The sequence below is a fragment of the Oncorhynchus kisutch genome, linkage group LG1 (genome assembly GCF_002021735.2).
Source record: "Oncorhynchus kisutch isolate 150728-3 linkage group LG1, Okis_V2, whole genome shotgun sequence".
In the NCBI taxonomy this organism is placed as follows: Eukaryota; Metazoa; Chordata; class Actinopteri; order Salmoniformes; family Salmonidae; genus Oncorhynchus; species Oncorhynchus kisutch.
The window spans coordinates 8,341,491-8,360,986 of record NC_034174.2 but is presented as its reverse complement, the minus strand read 5'-3'; the positions used below and the strand labels follow the sequence as shown (position 1 = coordinate 8,360,986).

General features: G+C 47.9%; 2 protein-coding genes across 4 annotated transcripts in view; both read left to right on the top strand.

Moving 5' to 3' along the window:
* Positions 1–14,145, top strand: part of LOC109866850 (biogenesis of lysosome-related organelles complex 1 subunit 1) — a 32,715-nt gene extending 18,570 nt beyond the window's left edge. Inside the window, exons 4-5 of one of the 2 annotated variants that reach the window (XM_031819575.1) lie at positions 8,720–8,752; positions 12,322–14,145. In XM_031819575.1, the coding sequence (XP_031675435.1) occupies positions 8,720–8,752; positions 12,322–12,432 (144 nt within the window). In that variant the 3' untranslated portion in view covers positions 12,433–14,145. The remainder of the gene's footprint in view (positions 1–8,719; positions 8,753–12,321) is intronic. The other variant, XM_031819778.1, reaches the window with a different exon arrangement.
* A 3,578-nt stretch (positions 14,146–17,723) lies between these two features.
* LOC109879791 (retinol dehydrogenase 7-like) overlaps positions 17,724–19,496 on the top strand; it is a 9,563-nt gene continuing 7,790 nt past the window's right edge. For both annotated transcript variants that reach the window (XM_031819210.1, XM_031818988.1), the window contains exon 1: positions 17,724–19,496. This exon is cut by the window's right edge and continues 1,168 nt beyond it. The gene's annotated coding sequence lies outside the window, so the exon portion shown is untranslated.

Sequence of the window (19,496 nt, the reverse complement as noted above, 5' to 3'; positions counted from 1 at the left end):
TACGATATAAGTTTCCTTTGGGATCAGAACAAATTGGTATTTTTTCGTCACCAGAGGCCTAGATGTTAGTTTACTTTTCAACCCGGTTTTAATGTAAGGTTAAACCCTGCCACTCCCAGCCAGGCAAACATGTTCAAGAGCATTTGAGTTAAACACAGTGTGTGATACTTAACATTTAGTAAGCCTCAAGCTCATCAGAGCAAAATATATCACTGACTCCCGACAGATGGTGAGCTACTGTTTTTACGTACCAAGGCTCACACTCCACTTTAAGCCAATCTCTGCCTGTGTTAACATTGACACCAGTCGATGACTAAGGTATGGAGGGAAATCCAAACCCTTGTTGTTGAACATATAAACACCATATTCCCTCTCTCGGTCTGTCTGTCTGTCAGGAACAGACCGAGACCGAGATCTTCCAGGAAGCTGTATTAGAGGTGCGTAAGGTATGTGTCCTGTACAGTCACATACCTTGACTTGGTCAAGAAAAGAGGGTGAGCGAGAGAGTAAGGTTGATATGTTTTGGTATTAATCCTGAAGTCTTTTGACGCTCCCCTACATCAATCTAAGTAACAGTTAATTTAAAAATCCCCATCAAAATACGTGTTTAAGGTAGAGGGGCGGCAGGGTAGCCTAGTGGTTAGAGTGTAGAGGAGGCAGGGTAGCCTAGTGGTTAGAGTGTAGAGGCGGCAGGTAGCCTAGTGGTTAGAGTGTAGGGGCAGCAGGGTAGCCTAGTGGTTAGAGTGTAGAGGCGGCAGGGTAGCCTAGTGGTTAGAGTGTAGAGGTGGCAGGGTAGCCTAGTGGTTAGAGTGTAGAGGTGGCAGGGTAGCCTAGTGGTTAGAGTGTAGAGGCGGCAGGGTAGCCTAGTGGTTAGAGTGTAGAGGCGGCAGGGTAGCCTAGTGGTTAGAGTGTAGAGGTGGCAGGGTAGCCTAGTGGTTAGAGTGTAGAGGTGGCAGGGTAGCCTAGTGGTTAGAGTGTAGAGGCGGCAGGGTAGCCTAGTGGTTAGAGTGTAGAGGCGGCAGGGTAGCCTAGTGGTTAGAGTGTAGGGGCGGCAGGGTAGCCTAGTGGTTAGAGTGTAGAGGTGGCAGGGTAGCCTAGTGGTTAGAGTGTAGAGGTGGCAGGTAGCCTAGTGGTTAGAGTGTAGAGGAGGTAGGTAGCCTAGTGGTTAGAGTGTAGAGGTGGCAAGGTAGCCTAGTGGTTAGAGTGTAGAGGTGGCAGGGTAGCCTAGTGGTTAGAGTGTAGAGGCGGCAGGGTAGCCTAGTGGTTAGAGTGTAGAGGCGGCAGGGTAGCCTAGTGGTTAGAGTGTAGAGGTGGCAGGGTAGCCTAGTGGTTAGAGTGTAGAGGTGGCAGGGTAGCCTAGTGGTTAGAGTGTAGAGGTGGCAGGGTAGCCTAGTGGTTAGAGTGTAGAGGTGGTAGGGTAACCTAGTGGTTAGAGTGTAGAGGTGGCAGGGTAGCCTAGTGGTTAGAGTGTAGGGGCGGCAGGGTAGCCTAGTGGTTAGAGTGTAGAGGCGGCAGGTAGCCTAGTGGTTAGAGTGTAGAGGAGGCAGGGTAGCCTAGTGGTTAGAGTGTAGAGGCGGCAGGGTAGCCTAGTGGTTAGAGTGTAGAGGTGGCAGGGTAGCCTAGTGGTTAGAGTGTAGAGGTGGCAGGGTAGCCTAGTGGTTAGAGTGTAGAGGTGGCAGGTAGCCTAGTGGTTAGAGTGTAGAGGTGGCAGGTAGCCTAGTGGTTAGAGTGTAGAGGTGGCAGGTAGCCTAGTGGTTAGAGTGTAGAGGTGGCAGGTAGCCTAGTGGTTAGAGTGTAGGGGCGGCAGGGTAGCCTAGTGGTTAGAGTGTAGAGGTGGCAGGGTAGCCTAGTGGTTAGAGTGTAGAGGTGGCAGGGTAGCCTAGTGGTTAGAGTGTAGAGGTGGCAGGTAGCCTAGTGGTTAGAGTGTAGAGGTGGCAGGTAGCCTAGTGGTTAGAGTGTAGAGGTGGCAGGGTAGCCTAGTGGTTAGAGTGTAGAGGTGGCAGGTAGCCTAGTGGTTAGAGTGGAGGGGCGGCAGGTAGCCTAGTGGTTAGAGTGTAGAGGTGGCAGGGTAGCCTAGTGGTTAGAGTGGAGGGGCGGCAGGGTAGCCTAGCGGTTAGAGTGGAGGGGCGGCAGGGTAGCCTAGTGGTTAGAGTGTAGAGGCGGCAGGGTAGCCTAGTGGTTAGAGTGGAGGGGCGGCAGGGTAGCCTAGTGGTTAGAGTGTAGAGGTGGCAGGGTAGCCTAGTGGTTAGAGTGTAGAGGTGGCAGGGTAGCCTAGTGGTTAGAGTGTAGAGGTGGCAGGTAGCCTAGTGGTTAGAGTGTAGAGGTGGCAGGTAGCCTAGTGGTTAGAGTGTAGAGGTGGCAGGGTAGCCTAGTGGTTAGAGTGGAGGGGCGGCAGGGTAGCCTAGTGGTTAGAGTGTAGGGGTGGCAGGGTAGCCTAGTGGTTAGAGTGTAGAGGTGGCAGGTAGCCTAGTGGTTAGAGTGTAGAGGTGGCAGGTAGCCTAGTGGTTAGAGTGTAGAGGTGGCAGGTAGCCTAGTGGTTAGAGTGGAGGGGCGGCAGGGTAGCCTAGTGGTTAGAGTGTAGAGGTGGCAGGTAGCCTAGTGGTTAGAGTGTAGAGGCGGCAGGGTAGCCTAGTGGTTAGAGTGTAGAGGTGGTAGGTAGCCTAGTGGTTAGAGTGTAGAGGTGGCAGGTAGCCTAGTGGTTAGAGTGGAGGGGCGGCAGGGTAGCCTAGTGGTTAGAGTGTAGAGGTGGCATGGTAGCCTAGTGGTTAGAGTGTAGAGGTGGCATGGTAGCCTAGTGGTTAGAGTGTAGAGGCGGCAGGGTAGCCTAGTGGTTAGAGTGTAGAGGTGGCAGGTAGCCTAGTGGTTAGAGTGTAGAGGTGGCAGGTAGCCTAGTGGTTAGAGTGTAGAGGTGGCAGGGTAGCCTAGTGGTTAGAGTGGAGGGGCGGCAGGGTAGCCTAGTGGTTAGAGTGTAGGGGTGGCAGGGTAGCCTAGTGGTTAGAGTGTAGAGGTGGCAGGTAGCCTAGTGGTTAGAGTGTAGAGGTGGCAGGTAGCCTAGTGGTTAGAGTGTAGAGGTGGCAGGTAGCCTAGTGGTTAGAGTGGAGGGGGCGGCAGGGTAGCCTAGTGGTTAGAGTGTAGAGGTGGCAGGTAGCCTAGTGGTTAGAGTGTAGAGGCGGCAGGGTAGCCTAGTGGTTAGAGTGTAGAGGTGGTAGGTAGCCTAGTGGTTAGAGTGTAGAGGTGGCAGGTAGCCTAGTGGTTAGAGTGGAGGGGCGGCAGGGTAGCCTAGTGGTTAGAGTGTAGAGGTGGCATGGTAGCCTAGTGGTTAGAGTGTAGAGGTGGCATGGTAGCCTAGTGGTTAGAGTGTAGAGGCGGCAGGGTAGCCTAGTGGTTAGAGTGTAGAGGTGGTAGGTAGCCTAGTGGTTAGAGTGTAGAGGTGGCAGGTAGCCTAGTGGTTAGAGTGGAGGGGCGGCAGGGTAGCCTAGTGGTTAGAGTGTAGAGGTGGCATGGTAGCCTAGTGGTTAGAGTGTAGAGGTGGCATGGTAGCCTAGTGGTTAGAGTGTAGAGGCGGCAGGGTAGCCTAGTGGTTAGAGTGTAGAGGTGGTAGGTAGCCTAGTGGTTAGAGTGTAGAGGTGGCAGGTAGCCTAGTGGTTAGAGTGGAGGGGCGGCAGGGTAGCCTAGTGGTTAGAGTGTAGAGGTGGTAGGGTAGCCTAGTGGTTAGAGTGGAGGGGCGGCAGGGTAAGCCTAGTGGTTAGAGTGTAGAGGTGGCAGGTAGCCTAGTTGTTAGAGTGTAGAGGCGGCAGGGTAGCCTAGTGGTTAGAGTGTAGAGGCGGCAGGGTAGCCTAGTGGTTAGAGTAGAGGGGCGGCAGGGTAGCCTAGTGGTTAGAGTAGAGGGGCGGCAGGGTAGCCTAGTGGTTAGAGTAGAGGGGCGGCAGGGTAGCCTAGTGGTTAGAGTAGAGGGGCGGCAGGGTAGCCTAGTGGTTAGAGTAGAGGGGCGGCAGGGTAGCCTAGTGGTTAGAGTAGAGGGGCGGCAGGGTAGCCTAGTGGTTAGAGTAGAGGGGCGGCAGGGTAGCCTAGTGGTTAGAGTAGAGGGGCGGCAGGGTAGCCTAGTGGTTAGAGTGTAGAGGCGGCAGGGTAGCCTAGTGGTTAGAGTAGAGGGGCGGCAGGGTAGCCTAGTGGTTAGAGTGTAGAGGTGGCAGGTAGCCTAGTGGTTAGAGTGTAGAGGCGGCAGGGTAGCCTAGTGGTTAGAGTGTAGAGGCGGCAGGGTAGCCTAGTGGTTAGAGTGGAGGGGCGGCAGGGTAGCCTAGTGGTTAGAGTGGAGGGGCGGCAGGGTAGCCTAGTGGTTAGAGTGTAGAGGTGGCAGGGTAGCCTAGTGGTTAGAGTGTAGAGGTGGCAGGGTAGCCTAGTGGTTAGAGTGTAGAGGTGGCAGGGTAGCCTAGTGGTTAGAGTGTAGAGGCGGCAGGTAGCCTAGTGGTTAGAGTGTAGAGGAGGTAGGTAGCCTAGTGGTTAGAGTGTAGAGGAGGTAGGTAGCCTAGTGGTTAGAGTGTAGAGGCGGCAGGTAGCCTAGTGGTTAGAGTGTAGGGGCGGCAGGGTAGCCTAGTGGTTAGAGTGTAGAGGTGGCAGGTAGCCTAGTGGTTAGAGTGTAGAGGCGGCAGGTAGCCTAGTGGTTAGAGTGTAGAGGTGGCAGGTAGCCTAGTGGTTAGAGTGTAGAGGCGGCAGGTAGCCTAGTGGTTAGAGTGTAGAGGCGGCAGGTAGCCTAGTGGTTAGAGTGTAGAGGCGGCAGGTAGCCTAGTGGTTAGAGTGTAGGGGCGGCAGGGTAGCCTAGTGGTTAGAGTGTAGAGGTGGCAGGTAGCCTAGTGGTTAGAGTGTAGAGGTGGCAGGTAGCCTAGTGGTTAGAGTGTAGAGGAGGTAGGTAGCCTAGTGGTTAGAGTGTAGAGGCGGCAGGTAGCCTAGTGGTTAGAGTGTAGGGGCGGCAGGGTAGCCTAGTGGTTAGAGTGTAGAGGTGGCAGGTAGCCTAGTGGTTAGAGTGTAGAGGCGGCAGGGTAGCCTAGTGGTTAGAGTGTAGAGGCGGCAGGGTAGCCTAGTGGTTAGAGTGTAGAGGCGGCAGGGTAGCCTAGTGGTTAGAGTGTAGAGGTGGCAGGTAGCCTAGTGGTTAGAGTGTAGAGGTGGCAGGTAGCCTAGTGGTTAGAGTGTAGAGGCGGCAGGGTAGCCTAGTGGTTAGAGTGTAGAGGTGGCAGGTAGCCTAGTGGTTAGAGTGTAGAGGCGGCAGGGTAGCCTAGTGGTTAGAGTGTAGAGGCGGCAGGGTAGCCTAGTGGTTAGAGTGTAGAGGTGGCAGGTAGCCTAGTGGTTAGAGTGTAGAGGCGGCAGGGTAGCCTAGTGGTTAGAGTGTAGAGGCGGCAGGGTAGCCTAGTGGTTAGAGTGTAGAGGCGGCAGGTAGCCTAGTGGTTAGAGTGCAGGGGCGGCAGGGTAGCCTAGTGGTTAGAGTGTAGAGGTGGCAGGGTAGCCTAGTGGTTAGAGTGCAGGGGCGGCAGGGTAGCCTAGTGGTTAGAGTGCAGGGGCGGCAGGGTAGCCTAGTGGTTAGAGTGGAGAGGTGGCAGGGTAGCCTAGTGGTTAGAGTGGAGGGGCGGCAGGGTAGCCTAGTGGTTAGAGTGGAGGGGCGGCAGGGTAGCCTAGTGGTTAGAGTGTAGAGGTGGCAGGTAGCCTAGTGGTTAGAGTGTAGGGGCAGCAGGGTAGCCTAGTGGTTAGAGTGTAGAGGCGGCAGGGTAGCCTAGTGGTTAGAGTGTAGAGGCGGCAGGGTAGCCTAGTGGTTAGAGTGTAGGGGCGGCAGGGTAGCCTAGTGGTTAGAGTGTAGGGGCGGCAGGGTAGCCTAGTGGTTAGAGTGTAGAGGTGGCAGGTAGCCTAGTGGTTAGAGTGTAGGGGCGGCAGGGTAGCCTAGTGGTTAGAGTGTAGAGGTGGCAGGGTAGCCTAGTGGTTAGAGTGTAGAGGTGGCAGGGTAGCCTAGTGGTTAGAGTGTAGGGGCGGCATGGTAGCCTAGTGGTTAGAGTGTAGAGGTGGCAGGTAGCCTAGTGGTTAGAGTGTAGAGGTGGCAGGGTAGCCTAGTGGTTAGAGTGTAGAGGCGGCAGGGTAGCCTAGTGGTTAGAGTGTAGAGGTGGCAGGGTAGCCTAGTGGTTAGAGTGTAGAGGCGGCAGGTAGCCTAGTGGTTAGAGTGTAGGGGCGGCAGGGTAGCCTAGTGGTTAGAGTGTAGGGGCGGCAGGGTAGCCTAGTGGTTAGAGTGTAGGGGTGGCAGGTAGCCTAGTGGTTAGAGTGTAGGGGCGGCAGGGTAGCCTAGTGGTTAGAGTGTAGAGGTGGCAGGGTAGCCTAGTGGTTAGAGTGTAGAGGTGGCAGGTAGCCTAGTGGTTAGAGTGTAGGGGTGGCAGGGTAGCCTAGTGGTTAGAGTGTAGAGGTGGCAGGTAGCCTAGTGGTTAGAGTGTAGAGGTGGCAGGTAGCCTAGTGGTTAGAGTGTAGAGGTGGCAGGTAGCCTAGTGGTTAGAGTGTAGAGGTGGCAGGTAGCCTAGTGGTTAGAGTGTAGAGGTGGCAGGTAGCCTAGTGGTTAGAGTGTAGAGGTGGCAGGTAGCCTAGTGGTTAGAGTGTAGAGGTGGCAGGTAGCCTAGTGGTTAGAGTGGAGGGGCGGCAGGGTAGCCTAGTGGTTAGAGTGTAGAGGTGGCAGGTAGCCTAGTGGTTAGAGTGTAGGGGCGGCAGGGTAGCCTAGTGGTTAGAGTGTAGAGGTGGCAGGTAGCCTAGTGGTTAGAGTGGAGGGGCGGCAGGGTAGCCTAGTGGTTAGAGTGTAGAGGTGGCAGGTAGCCTAGTGGTTAGAGTGTAGAGGCGGCAGGGTAGCCTATATGGTTAGAGTGTAGAGGCGGCAGGGTAGCCTAGTGGTTAGAGTGTAGGGGCGGCAGGTAGCCTAGTGGTTAGAGTGTAGGGGCGGCAGGTAGCCTAGTGGTTAGAGTGTAGAGGTGGCAGGTAGCCTAGTGGTTAGAGTGTAGAGGTGGCAGGGTAGCCTAGTGGTTAGAGTGTAGAGGTGGCAGGTAGCCTAGTGGTTAGAGTGTAGAGGCGGCAGGGTAGCCTAGTGGTTAGAGTGTAGAGGCGGCAGGGTAGCCTAGTGGTTAGAGTGTAGGGGCGGCAGGTAGCCTAGTGGTTAGAGTGTAGGGGCGGCAGGGTAGCCTAGTGGTTAGAGTGTAGGGGCGGCAGGGTAGCCTAGTGGTTAGAGTGGAGGGGCGGCAGGGTAGCCTAGTGGTTAGAGTGTAGGGGCGGCAGGGTAGCCTAGTGGTTAGAGTGGAGGGGCGGCAGGGTAGCCTAGTGGTTAGAGTGTAGAGGTGGCAGGGTAGCCTAGTGGTTAGAGTGTAGAGGTGGCAGGTAGCCTAGTGGTTAGAGTGTAGAGGTGGCAGGTAGCCTAGTGGTTAGAGTGTAGAGGTGGCAGGTAGCCTAGTGGTTAGAGTGTAGAGGTGGCAGGGTAGCCTAGTGGTTAGAGTGTAGGGGCGGCAGGGTAGCCTAGTGGTTAGAGTGTAGAGGTGGCAGGTAGCCTAGTGGTTAGAGTGTAGAGGTGGCAGGTAGCCTAGTGGTTAGAGTGGAGGGGCGGCAGGGTAGCCTAGTGGTTAGAGTGTAGAGGTGGCAGGTAGCCTAGTGGTTAGAGTGGAGGGGCGGCAGGGTAGCCTAGTGGTTAGAGTGTAGAGGTGGCAGGTAGCCTAGTGGTTAGAGTGGAGGGGCGGCAGGGTAGCCTAGTGGTTAGAGTGTAGAGGCGGCAGGGTAGCCTAGTGGTTAGAGTGTAGAGGTGGCAGGTAGCCTAGTGGTTAGAGTGGAGGGGCGGCAGGGTAGCCTAGTGGTTAGAGTGTAGAGGTGGCAGGTAGCCTAGTGGTTAGAGTGTAGGGGCGGCAGGGTAGCCTAGTGGTTAGAGTGTAGAGGTGGCAGGTAGCCTAGTGGTTAGAGTGGAGGGGCGGCAGGGTAGCCTAGTGGTTAGAGTGTAGAGGTGGCAGGTAGCCTAGTGGTTAGAGTGTAGAGGCGGCAGGGTAGCCTATATGGTTAGAGTGTAGAGGCGGCAGGGTAGCCTAGTGGTTAGAGTGTAGGGGCGGCAGGTAGCCTAGTGGTTAGAGTGTAGAGGTGGCAGGTAGCCTAGTGGTTAGAGTGTAGAGGTGGCAGGGTAGCCTAGTGGTTAGAGTGTAGAGGTGGCAGGTAGCCTAGTGGTTAGAGTGTAGAGGCGGCAGGGTAGCCTAGTGGTTAGAGTGTAGAGGCGGCAGGGTAGCCTAGTGGTTAGAGTGTAGGGGCGGCAGGTAGCCTAGTGGTTAGAGTGGAGGGGCGGCAGGGTAGCCTAGTGGTTAGAGTGGAGGGGCGGCAGGGTAGCCTAGTGGTTAGAGTGCAGGGGCGGCAGGGTAGCCTAGTGGTTAGAGTGCAGGGGCAGCAGGGTAGCCTAGTGGTTAGAGTGTAGGGGCGGCAGGTAGCCTAGTGGTTAGAGTGTAGAGGCGGCAGTGTAGCCTAGTGGTTAGAGCGTTGGACTAGTAACCGGAAGGTTGCAAGTTCAAACCCCCGAGCTGACATGGTACAAATCTGTCGTTCTGCCCCTGAACAAGGCAGTTAACCCACTGTTCCTAGGCCGTCATTGAAAATAAGAATTTGTTCTTAACTGACTTGTCTGGTTAAATAAAGGTAAAATAAAAAAAGAGATGTCATGGCATCCGCCTCTTTCACCTTCCAGATCTGCAGTGGAAGATGGCCGAGCTACAGTGACGTATGTCCGAACATGAGACATCCTGAAACTCTATGGAAAAGAGAGAGAGAGACTCACGAACACAATGGTTTTCCGTTTTGCTCTTACAACCCCCACAAGTGTCACGGGACTCGTCTAAAGTCTGCACAGACCATCTGACAACAGTCTGTAGTGTCCGAACCATTTTTAGCTACAAACTACTATGGAAAGGAGAGACTCTCACGAACAGAGAGAACTTTCTTATATCTCCTAGATATCAGAAAACGTATTCCTTGTGATGTTTTTATTAGTGTATTATTCAGTGTATGGGCTATAGTAGCAAAAGCCAAATGTCATATTTTATCATTTAAAATAATAGTAATTATACCCAAAGTTCAAAATCAAAATAGCTAAATGACTAGTAGTCTGACCATCTTCAAACAATTCCATATGTTTTTTTTTTTTTTTTTTATTTCACCTTTATTTAACCAGGTAGGCTAGTTGAGAACACCTTTATTTAACCAGGTAGGCTAGTTGAGAACACCTTTATTTAACCAGGTAGGCTAGTTGAGAACACCTTTATTTAACCAGGTAGGCTAGTTGAGAACACCTTTATTTAACCAGGTAGGCTAGTTGAGAACACCTTTATTTAACCAGGTAGGCTAGTTGAGAACACCTTTATTTAACCAGGTAGGCTAGTTGAGAACACCTTTATTTAACCAGGTAGGCTAGTTGAGAACAAGTTCTCATTTACAACTGCGACCTGGCCAAGATAAAGCATAGCAGTGTGAGCATACAACAAAGAGTTACACATGGAGTAAACAATTAACAAGTCAATAACACAGTAGAAAACGAAGGGGGGGTCTATATACAATGTGTGCAAAAGGCATGAGGAGGTAGGCAAATAATTACAATTTTGCAGATTAACACGTCAGCTTAGTAGAGGTTAAATAGCTCTGAGTCATCTCTGTCACAGCTCACTGTTGGCTTTGTCATTAACAGGATAACTTTCAGGACTGTCTGACGATTAAATGTCAGGTGCCCCCCCCCCCCCCCCCCCCCCACACACTTGTCATAAAGTTGATAATGCCCCCCCCCCCTTGTCATAAAGTTGATAATGCCTCCCCTCCTTGTCATAAAGTTGATAATGCCCCCCCCGTTGTCATAAAGTTGATAATGCCTCCCCTCCTTGTCATAAAGTTGATAATGTCCCCCCTTGTCATAAAGTTGATAATGCCTCCCCCCTTGTCATAAAGTTGATAATGCCTCCCCTCCTTGTCATAAAGTTGATAATGCCCCCCCCCTTGTCATAAAGTTGATAATGCCTCCCCTCCTTGTCATAAAGTTGATAATGCCCCCCCCCCCCGTTGTCATAAAGTTGATAATGCCTCCCCTCCTTGTCATAAAGTTGATAATGCCCCCCCTGTCACAACATTGATAATGCCTCCCCTCCTTGTCATAAAGTTGATAATGCCCCCCCCCTTTTTTCATAAAGTTGATAATGCCTCCCCCTTGTCATAAAGTTGATAATGCCTCCCCCCTTGTCATAAAGTTGATATTGCCTCCCCTCCTTGTCATAAAGTTGAATGCCCCCCCTTGTCATAAAGTTGATAATGCCCCCCCCTTGTCATAAAGTTGATAATGCCCCCCCTCCTTGTCATAAAGTTGATAATGCCTCCCCTCCTTGTCATAACTTTGATAATGCCCCCCCCTTGTCATAAAGTTGATAATGCCTCCCCTCCTTGTCATAAAGTTGATAATGCCCCCCCCTTGTCATAAAGTTGATAATGCCTCCCCTCCTTGTCATAAAGTTGATAATGCCTCCCCTCCTTGTCATAAAGTTGATAATGCCCCCCCCTTGTCATAAAGTTGATAATGCCCCCCCTCCTTGTCATAAAGTTGATAATGCCTCCCCTCCTTGTCATAAAGTTGATAATGCCTCCCCTCCTTGTCATAAAGTTGATAATGCCCCCCCCCGTCATAAAGTTGATAATTGCCCCTCCTCGTCATAAAGTTGATAATGCCTCCCCTCCTTGTCATAAAGTCGATAATGCCCCTCCCCCCCTTGTCATAAAGTTGATAATGCCCCCCCTCCTTGTCATAAAGTTGATAATGCCCCCCCTCCTTGTCATAAAGTTGATAATGCCTCCCCTCCTTGTCATAACGTTGATAATGCCCCCCCCTCCTTGTCATAAAGTTGATAATGCCCCCCCCCCCTTGTCATAAAGTCGATAATGCCTCCCCTCCTTGTCATAAAGTTGATAATGCCCCCCCTTGTCATAAAGTTGATAATGCCTCCCCTCCTTGTCATAAAGTTGATAATGCCTCCCCTCCTTGTCATAAAGTTGATAATGCCCCCCCCCTCCTTGTCATAAAGTTGATAATGCCCCCCCTCCTTGTCATAAAGTTGATAATGCCTCCCCCCCTTGTCATAAAGTTGATAATGCCTCCCCTCCTGGTCACAAAGTTGATAATGCCCCCCCCCCCCCCCCCCCCCCGTCATAAAGTTGATAATTGCCCCTCGTCATAAAGTTGATAATGCCTCCCCTCCTTGTCATAAAGTTGATAATGCCCCTCCCCCCCTTGTCATAAAGTCGATAATGCCCCTCCCCCCTTGTCATAAAGTCGATAATGCCCCTCCCCCCTTGTCATAAAGTCGATAATGCCCCTCCCCCCTTGTCATAAAGTCGATAATGCCCCTACCCCCCCTTGTCATAAAGTTGATAATGCCGCCCCACCCCCCCTTGTGGTAGGAAATAGCTGCAACACATCTGTAGTCTTTAACATGTAGGCTACTTATTCATGAGCTTCTGACATTTTTTAGTTGTAACTCTTCCCATTGTATCCTTAGTATTGACCCTAGCCTTTAACCTTAGTATTGACCCTAGCCTTTAACCTTAGTAGTGAACCTAGCCTTTAACCTTAGTATTGACCCTAGCCTTTAACCTTAGTATTGACCCTAGCCTTTAACCTTAGTATTGACCCCTAGCCTTTAATCTTAGTATTGACCCTAGCCTTTAACCTTAGTATTGACCCCTAGCCTTTAACCTTAGTATTGACCCTATCCTTTAACCTTAGTATTGACCCTAGCCTTTAACCTTAGTATTGACCCCTAGCCTTTAACCTTAGTATTGACCCCTAGCCTTTAACCTTAGTATTGACCCCTAGCCCTTAACCTTAGTATTGACCCCTAGCCTTTAACCTTAGTATTGACCCCTAGCCTTTAACCTTAGTATTGACCCTAGCCTTTAACCTTAGTATTGACCCCTAGCCTTTAACCTTAGTATTGACCCCTAGCCTTTAACCTTAGTATTGACCCCTAGCCCTTAACCTTAGTATTGACCCTAGCCTTTAACCTTAGTATTGACCCCTAGCCTTTAACCTTAGTATTGACCCTAGCCTTTAACCTTAGTATTGACCCCTAGCCTTTAACCTTAGTATTGACCCCTAGCCTTTAACCTTAGTATTGACCCTAGCCTTTAACCTTAGTATTGACCCTAGCCTTTAACCTTAGTATTGACCCTAGCCTTTAACCTTAGTATTGACCCCTAGCCTTTAATCTTAGTATTGACCCCTAGCCTTTAACCTTTTTATGTTTTTGTTTTGAACAGGAAATCGGTGACGTGGAGAACTGGGCTCGCAGCATTGAGGTGGACATGAGAACCATCGCCACAGCTCTGGAGTACGTACACAAGGGTCAGCTCACATCAGCCTCTTCATAGTTACGCTGAACCGTAACCTAGAACTGATAGCCTGCTGCTAGCTTCAGTAGCCTGATAGCCTGCTGCTAGCTTCAGTAGCCTGATAGCCTGCTGCTAGCTTCAGTAGCCTGATAGCCTGCTGCTAGCTTCAGTAGCCTGATAGCCTGCTGCTAGCTTCAGTAGCCTGATAGCCTGCTGCTAGCTTCAGTAAGCCTGATAGCCTGCTGCTAGCTTCAGTAGCCTGATAGCCTGCTGCTAGCTTCAGTAGCCTGATAGCCTGCTGCTAGCTTCAGTAGCCTGATAGCCTGCTGCTAGCTTCAGTAGCCTGATAGCCTGCTGCTAGCTTCAGTAGCCTGATAGCCTGCTGCTAGCTTCAGTAGCCTGATAGCCTGCTGCTAGCTTCAGTAGCCTGATAGCCTGCTGCTAGCTTCAGTAGCCTGCTGCTAGCTTCAGTAGCCTGCTGCTAGCTTCAGTAGCCTGCTGCTAGCTTCAGTAGCCTGCTGCTAGCTTCAGTAGCCTGATGCTAGCTTCAGTAGCCTGCTGCTAGCTTCAGTAGCCTGCTGCTAGCTTCAGTAGCCTGCTGCTAGCTTCAGTAGCCTGCTGCTGCTAGCTTTCACTGTGAAAGAGTGGTTGACTTACCACGGATACCAGGATTCTGGTTTAAAAAAAACAACTAAAAGCTGATGAACCATCTGAAAAGTTGATTCAAGGCTTCAGTAATGACTAAGGCTTTAAGGCTTGCCCAGTGTTCACGAGTGACACATTGTGTTACAGTAGGAACAGTATGTCTGTGGACAAATAAACCTTTTTTTTTAACAGAGCGCCTATGACCCATCTGCAATGTTGTTTTGTCCTCAACCCTTTAATTGTTAAAGGTCTGTACCAAAATATATGAACTGTCGTGGAAATATCGGGAACTAATTGTCCACAGACCAGGTATAATGGGCAACAACTTCAGGTGGGTTCCATGTGAATTTAGCAACACTCCTAATAATGATTTGGCTGTTTGTCCAAACATTGTTTCCTCGTGTGTAGGAGAACAAGACGAAGCATATGTATCTAAACCATTGTATGGGCAATGCAATGTTTTAACTAATCTTCTTCGGCAAAGGTCAATAGGTCAGATTGGTTTTAGTCTCTCTCTCTGGGGTACCAGTTAGTCATTCTCTGAAGTTATTCCATTTTCCTATTCCCATGACGATGAATAGGATGTTGAAAATGTGGATTAGCTAGCGAGACGTCGGAACAAAAGAGGTCTGTTTGTGAAATAGTACCATGGAGAAATAGGATTTATTGGCTTGTAATTGGTCGCCTGTTTAGAAGGGGAGACTTGTCTGGTAACTGCCATCTCTCCTGGATGACTAAAACTACGTAGTCTGGTTAAACCAGACTGAACGATGCGTTCACCAGTGACTTCCGTCTGGGTTAAACAGGTGGTATCTCTACCCTGTTTTTAATAAAAGTGACATTAAGTCTCTTGCTTCTTGAAAAACCTTTGGGTCATGCATGTTCAATTAATCGTTCTCTCTCTCACGGTGTATTTGTAGCCTGAGTGCCAGTCAGCTTCTGCTATCGTACCGACTCATTGTCACGCTAAACACATTTAACCGCAATGGAGTTGACGAGAGCACAAAGGGATCTCGGGGAACCAGGCTATACGTGTCAAATGCTCGTCTTTTAACTCTGTTTTGATGTGACGTTTCTCTATTCTTGAATAAAGACATTTTAAAGTCATGGTGGTCGTTTTGTATTATTTTTGGACTGTGGAAATCCAGCTGAAAGAACAAAGTTAAAACGATGGAAGTTGTTTCATCACTAGGCACGGAGCACTAGAGCTCAATCACATTCCTGTTTTAGTAACCTTTTAATTTGTGAATGCAATAACCCAAACGTCACGAGGTTGTCAGAATCTCTTTCATAAGTTCTGACAACCTCATGACGTTTGCATTCACAAATGAATCAAACCTGTAGGTGATGAACACAGATGTAACAGAGATGGTCCGCTCGCTGAATAAGTGTGAGCGTTATTATATGTGATTGAGTAGGCTTAGACCTGCTGAAGGTCGTAGTTCGCCAGTCAAAGAGGAAAGGAGGTGCTTTGGAAGCATATTTTCTCATTTAAAAATGCATTTAAAAATGCAATTGACCTGATTATGTACTCGTGGTTTAAAGGGCACATGTGGTCAAGGAGATGATTGTGGACTACAGGAAAAGAAGGACCGAGCACGCCCCCATTCTCATCGACGGGGCTGTAGTGGAGCAGGTTGAGAGCTTCAAGTTCCTTGGCGTCCACGTCATCAACAAACTAACACGGTCCAAGCACACCAAGACAGTTGTGAAGAGGGCACGACAAAACCTGTTGCCCCTCAGCAGACTGAAAAGATTTGGCATGGGTCCTCAGATCCTTAAAAGGTTCCTCAGCTGCACCATCGAGAGCATCCTGGTTGCATCACTGCCAAGTATGGCAAAAAACAGTCTCAATGTCAACAGTGAAGAAGCGACTCTTTGATGCTGGCCTAGGCAGAGTTGGCCAATAAAAGATTAAGATGGGCAAATAACACAGACACTGGACAGAGGAACTCTGCCTAGAAGTCCAGCATCCCAGAATCACCTCTTCACTGCTGACGTTGAGACTGGTGTTTTGCGGGTACTATTTATTGAAGATGCCAGTTGAGGACTTGTGAGGCGTCTGTTTCTCATACTAGACACTCTAATGTACTTGTCCTCTTTCTCAGTTGTGCACCGGGTCCTCCCACTCTTTCTATTCTGGTTAGAGCCAGTTTGCGCTGTTCTGTGAAGGGAGTAGTACACAGCTTTGTACGAGATCTTCAGTTTCTTGGCAATTTCTCGCATGGAATAGCCTTCATTTCTCCGAAAAAAAATTGACTGATGAGTTTCAGAAGAAAGTTCTTTGTTTCTGGCCATTTTGTGCCTGTAATCAAACGCTGATGCTCAACAAGACTAAAGAAGGCCAGTTGTATTGCTTCTCTAATCAGTACAACAGTTTTCAGCTGTGCTAACATAATTGCAAAAGGGTTTTCTAATGATCAATTAGCCTTTTAAATTATAAACTTGGATTAGCTGACACAACATGCCATTGGAACACAGGAGTGATGGTTGCTGATAATGGGCCTCTGTATGCCTGTGTAGATATTCCATTAAAAAAAATCATCTGTTTCCAACTACAATAGCCATTTACAGCATTAACAATGTCTACAATGTATTTCTGATCAATATGATGTTATTTTAATTGCCCAAAAAATTGCTTTTTCTTTAAAAAATGACATTTCTATGTGACCCCAAACTTTTGAAATGTAGTGAATATTCAGTATACAATATTATTATTTATTATAATTATTATGTAAATATTAATTATTATTATTATTAGTATTCAATATACAGACGACACATACAGTGGCTCCTGGTCTAATTCAACATTATGTAGTTACAGTCTCGCCCATCTACTACAATAGCCATTTACAACATTAACAATGTCTACACTGTATTTCTTTTCTATTTGATGTTATTTTAATGGACAAAAAAAACGAAATTTTTAAGTGACCCCAAACATTTGAACGGTAACTTTGCTTTCTTATTCTTATTATTTGTTTTAAACTTTTATTATTTTTAAACTGCGTGGTTGGTTAAGGGCTTGTAAAATAAGCATTTCACTGTACGGTGTTGTATTCTGCGCATGTGACGAATACCATTTGATTTGAGGTCTCTCCATAGACCTAAATAGGATTAGTTTACCTTTAGTCTGTTAACCCTCTTTTACAGAACGGCTTTGGTGATGTACGGTAAAAGCTAACAATATTACATTGAAACATGAAGTTCCACAAGGTAACATTGAGCAGTTTTAGTATATTTGACACATTTTTTTAGACTAAAGACACCAAGACTGACAATTATTTGTATTATCAGAATACTAGATACTGGCAAATACATAACCTGAAAGGCCGCTCAGCAAGGAAGGAGCCACTGCTCCAAAACCGCCATAAAAAAGCCAGACTACGGTTTGCAACTGCACATGGGGACAAAGATGGTACTTTTTTGAAGAAATGTCCTCTGGTCTGATGAAACAAACAAAAAAGTACTGACCATCGTTATGTTTGGAGAAAAAAGGGAGGTGGGCTTGCAAGTCGAAGAACACCATCCCAACTGTGAAGAACAGGGGTGGCAGCATCATGTTGTGGGGGTGCTTTGCTGCAGGAGAGACTGGTGCCCCTCACAAAATAGGTGGCACCATGAGGAAGGAAAATGATGTGGATATATTGAAGCAACATCTCAAGACATCATTCAGGAAGTGGACAATGACCCCAAGCATACTTCCAAAATTGTGGCAAAATGGCTTAAGGACAACAAAGTCAAGGTATTGGAGTGGCCATCACAAAACCCTGACCTCAATCCTATAGAACATTTGTGGGCAGAACTGAAAAAGTGTGCGAGCAAGGAGGCCTACAAACCTGCCTCAGTTACACCAGCTCTGTCAGGAGGAATGGGTCAAAATTCACCCAACTTATTGTGGGAAGCTTGTGGAAGGCTACCCGAAAGGTTTGACCCAAGTTAAACAATTTAAATGGAATGCTACCAAATACTAATTGAGTGTATGTAAACTTCTGACCCACTGGGAATGTGATGAAAGAAATAAAAGCTGAAATAAATCATTCTCTATACTATTATTCTGACATTTCACATTCTTAAAATGAAGTGGTGATCCTAACTGACCTAAAACAGGGAATATTTACTCAGATTAAATGTTAGGAATTGTGAAAAACTGAGTTTAAATGTATTTGGCTAAAGGTGTATATAAACTTCCCACTTCAACTATACATACTGACATGTCTTGACTTTTTTAAATCAACTGATATGCTTTTTTTTTTAAGAATCTGAAAGATTTTACTGGTAAATTGCTGGTCCTTCCACATAATCTTATTTGTGGAAGTAACCGAAAGGTTGCAAGTTCAAACCCCTGAGCTGACAAGGTACAAATCTGTCGTTCTGCCCCTGAACAAGGCAGTTAACCCACTGTTCCTAGGCTGTCATTGAAAATAAGAATTTGTTCTTAACTGACTTGCCTAGTTACATAAAGGTAAAATAAGTTTACCTCGGCAAGTCAGTTAAGAACAAATTCTTATTTTTCAAGGACGGCCTAGAAACTCTGGGTTAACTGCCTTGTTCAGGGGCAGAACCACAGATTTTTACCTTGTCAGCTCGGGGATTCGATTTTGCAACCTTTCGGTTACTGACCCAACACTCTACCCACTAGGCTACCTGCCGCCCCCTCTTGTCCACCTCCCTTAATTCCCAACCCACACACTCCATGTATACACACTCCAAATAAACCCCTCCACACACTCCATGTCCACACAGCTTTCAGATTACAAATTGCACATTGTCTTAAAGGATCAACTAGGGGGGATAAAGCCCTTTCTCTGCCAGTCACTCACAGTGCTACTGGCTGCAGGGACCAAATTGTTACTGTCAGAGAGTAAAGAGGCAGACCTGTGGACCAGTAAACCACTGATAACAGGTATGTTGGCATTTTTAATTTGAGGGAAAAGGTAGGTTGACTTTATAAATTGAACAATACAACAAATAATTACAACTGAATAATTAAAGAGAAATATTGTATTGAGTACATTTTTGTGAAGTGATTCGTGTAAAGTGGTACCGAAATAGTTTAAACTTAGAAGTATGACTAGATATTTGCAGGATGGCATAGCTGGTTCTGGTGCATGACATGTAGTCAATTGTATTTTAAAAATATTTTATTTTATGAAATTATTACGTCATATAATACTAAATGCTCCGGGTGTACTAAGCCTTCGGACAGATTTGTATGCTATTATCCCGAGGGGAAAGGATCATGTAGATAAAGGACAAGAGTAAATGAGGACAGTTTCATGCTTCAAACAAAGAGACGCACGTGAGTTACTGTCCTCTAACCGTCACTCTACTGTCCTCTAACCATCACACTACTGTCCTCTAACCATCACACTACTGTCCTCTATCCATCACACTACTGTCCTCTAACCATCACACTACTGTCCTCTAACCATCACACTACTGTCCTCTAACCATCACACTACTGTCCTCTATCCATCACACTACTGTCCTCTAACCATCACACTACTGTCCTCTAACCATCTCACTAGTTACTGCCCTCTAACCATCTCACTAGTTACTGTCCTCTGACTGTCTCACTAGTTATTGTCCTCTAACCATCACACTACTGTCCTCTAACCATCACACTACTGTCCTCTAACCATCACACTACTGTCCTCTATCTGTCTCACTAGTTATTGTCCTCTAACCATCACGTATAGAGATGTGAAAAGGAAGGTGATGATTGAAATCAGTTAGTCTATATGATGTACTTTTAATTTGTGTAAATTAATAACCAGTCCTACAAGTGTTATTCCTACTGGTGTATTAATTTGTTACCTGTTTCCCAACACCCTCGTTGGTCCGTGCACCTTGCTTACATACAGTATGTGTCCCTTTCTCCAGTGTGATTTCCAGGATGTCCCAATCTATTCCACCCCCAGCCTAATAAGCCTGAGGGAAGCTAATATGTTTGGAGCGATGAGAGTCTTACTGAGAGTCTTGAACAGAGACATTGTTTTTTTTTTAGTTGCTACATACCAAATCGAGGCCCTGCCCTAAACCCCTATCCCCGTCCCAATGCCTCTTGTGTTTCATAAGATCTTTAAGAGCCTTATCCCAAGATTCCTCATGTGCTCTGACGAAACCAGCTGCCCACATTATGCATGTCATTCTCTAAATACCTCACTGGAAAGCCCCCAAAACACGTGTTTTAAGACTTCAGATTAATTTGATCCTTGTCACAATAGAACACCCTATAAAGTAGACTCCACATAATTGAGAATTGTTATTTTTGGACTTTCACTGCGTGGTGTTTTGGGGTTGAGTCATTTCACTTGATGGTGTTTTGGGGTTGAGTCATTTCACTTGATGGTGTTTTGGGGTTGAGTCATTTCACTGGATGGTGTTTTGGGGTTGAGTCATTTCACTGGATGGTGTTTTGGGGTTGAGACATTTCACTTGATGGTGTTTTGGGG